The 2500-nt window shown below is 31.0% G+C and overlaps 2 protein-coding genes across 2 annotated transcripts in view; one reads left to right on the top strand and one right to left on the bottom strand.

The window, feature by feature from the left end:
- LOC119582486 (cell division cycle protein 123 homolog) overlaps nucleotides 1–740 on the top strand; it is a 5897-nt gene extending 5157 nt beyond the window's left edge. Inside the window, exons 8-10 of the mRNA XM_037930770.1 lie at nucleotides 1–31; nucleotides 142–220; nucleotides 376–740. The exon at nucleotides 1–31 is cut by the window's left edge and continues 163 nt beyond it. Of these exons, the coding sequence (XP_037786698.1) occupies nucleotides 1–31; nucleotides 142–220; nucleotides 376–426 (161 nt within the window). The 3' untranslated portion in view covers nucleotides 427–740. The remainder of the gene's footprint in view (nucleotides 32–141; nucleotides 221–375) is intronic.
- A 1558-nt stretch (nucleotides 741–2298) lies between these two features.
- The window catches only part of LOC119582487 (DNA-directed RNA polymerase III subunit RPC8-like), a 9597-nt gene continuing 9395 nt past the window's right edge, over nucleotides 2299–2500 (bottom strand). Inside the window, exon 6 of the mRNA XM_037930771.1 lies at nucleotides 2299–2500. This exon is cut by the window's right edge and continues 2927 nt beyond it. The gene's annotated coding sequence lies outside the window, so the exon portion shown is untranslated.

Genomic DNA, 2500 nt, shown 5'->3' with positions numbered 1-2500 from the left:
ATGCCACAGGGGTCCAGCCAAGTCCATACATGTAAGTACATTGTTATCTGTACATTTATGTGTCATTTTTTCATACTACAGTATAATCTCTTGTTAGTAGCAGATTTGTATTTGATTATCATGTTTGATTTGTTTCTGCAGGCAGTATGGTTTACCTTTGGATATAGTTGACTTGAGCACTGGCCAAGACCCTCAGAAGTTGATAGATTTTCTTCAGATGGTAAGATATAATTTTCCTTTCTCACCTTTCTTGAAAATGACTTACAAGACTGTTCAAAGCTTTTTCTTTTCATATAAAGAAAATATGGGTAATTGTTTATACAGTATATTATTGCATATATGTTATTGAATAGCAAAATGTGTTTCTACTTTCAGAAAATTCAAAGTGAAGCGGATGAGAGTTCTGATGAGGAAGTGCCGAGTTAGTATTGATGTTGAATTTACATGTTTTTTTCCATCAAGTATGTATGTGTGTGAAAGTAAACTGAGCATGTTACATTTCTCCTTCTGTATCTATCTATATAATGTCTTTTCCACTCACTAGCTTGTAGTGTAAATTATCTTTTCCTGTTTATGTTATGTGTCATTCTTATTGCAGTGTGCAGACTTTTATTATATGTGTACTCCCATAAATTTTCATCTGTTGTCACATGCATAACTAGGAATCTGGCATTCCATTTCATTTGAATGTTATAACAAGTTTTGCACTTAATGTATTAGAAGAATAAATATCAAGAAATTGTTTTGTTTATTATCCATATAATTCAAGATAATTAAGTAGGATTTCTTAAGACTAAGAATATTTTAAAACCCTGAAATGCAAAGTTGTACCATCTTCTTTAACTCTCTATCACTATTCATTTGTCTAACTTTTTGTATGATCCAATTGTTTTGCAACTAAAAATACTTAAGAGATATATATAATAAAGAAAGAAAACCTAGATTTTCCTTTTATTCAAACTTTGCTTTATCAGCTTCATAAAATAAGACTTTTTTTTTTTTTTTTAAGCAGACTGTCCCTACTTTGGCCTACTAAATGATGCTATATATAGAGTGAAAAAATAGCAGCTTGAGATAAGTAAACAATAATTGGTAAGTTGCAGATTACTGTATTATGCTTCTTTAGTCATAAATTATTTTGTGATAACACCTAAGGGGATCAGCCCCCCAAAATAACAATATTTTTGGCTTTTTTGCATTGGCCCCGATACAAGCCTTCAATAATAAACACCAATCAGACGATTATGATAAATGTTTCCGATAAACTTCAGTCTAGTATCTCAACAACAACCTTGGAGCCAGAATTTTGAATTGCCTTATAAAATAAATATTAAAGGAAAATGGCTGTAAAATGTTTTTGAAGTTGCAATTAGAGTATTGAAGATCAGGACTGCTAAGCTGATGCTCTTTATGTAAAAAATCATATCAAATGAAATGGTTCCCTACTATTGTGGGCTTGTATCTAGGGTAAAAAAAAATATATATATATAAAAGAAATTGGGTTTTGAAATTGTGATTTTCCAAAAAAAAATTCTTCAATGATAATCAGGTTAAATGTATAGAAATAGTTCACTTTGTGCACTTTCTATTGCAACTCACCCCAGCAGAATTGGTCTTATTTTGAATATGCTGAAGAGAATGCCAAAACAGGGGAAAAAAATACTTAAAATACTTTAAAAATAGGCAAAGTATGAGATGTATGCATCAAGATTCAGACATATCAGGTGAACCAGATTTAGACTCTACATATATAACAGAATTTTTGGCTGTTTTTAAAATGCTGATTGGGATTATATGTCCAAACATACCCAATATGAAGTAATTTATTGCTTTAAAGAAGTAATAATTCTTTGATTGCAAGTGATTTAAACTAGTTTGATTATTTTCACAGGAATAATAATTACTTTGATTTAAAAACAAGCCTTACCTCAGCTTTTCATACTACCCTCCCCTACAGGATAGTCTCCTTAATCCCTGGTATAATATTTCATATTGTAGTTAAGCTGGTATACTCAAGGGACATAATGAGAAATAAGTTACCAGAACCTTCACTCAGTACCTAAGGCTGATTAAAAATGTACAAAGCAAGCCATTGGATCTCTTACAGCCAATTATGGTTTTCTGTAACCTGTACTCTACTCAGTACTTTTGTTCTTTCTTTACCATTATAATTTTCATAAAAGAAAAGTTTCTTACTATTAATATTTCCTGAATATATGTCCCCCTGTGAGGGTTTCATTGTACTTTCTAGTCTGCTAAGACAAGTTGAAAATTAGGCTCTTAGAAAAACACTTAGACTTTGTGATTATGTACAAAACTTTACTTATTATACAGAACAAAAAGACAATGGGGGAAACTTGTATATTAGTATACAAATCCATGTTATTTGGTATCACAGTTCAATATGTACACTGTTATAATGATGCATTCAACAGTGTACCTTGCTGGTGGAGGTTGAGGTTACAACTGGAAATAGAACATGTTAGGCTCAACACCTAAT

The sequence above is a fragment of the Penaeus monodon genome, chromosome 16 (genome assembly GCF_015228065.2).
Source record: "Penaeus monodon isolate SGIC_2016 chromosome 16, NSTDA_Pmon_1, whole genome shotgun sequence".
Lineage (NCBI taxonomy): Eukaryota > Metazoa > Arthropoda > Malacostraca > Decapoda > Penaeidae > Penaeus > Penaeus monodon.
The sequence above is the reverse complement of the archived record's forward strand: the minus strand, read 5'-3'. Positions and strand labels throughout refer to the sequence as shown.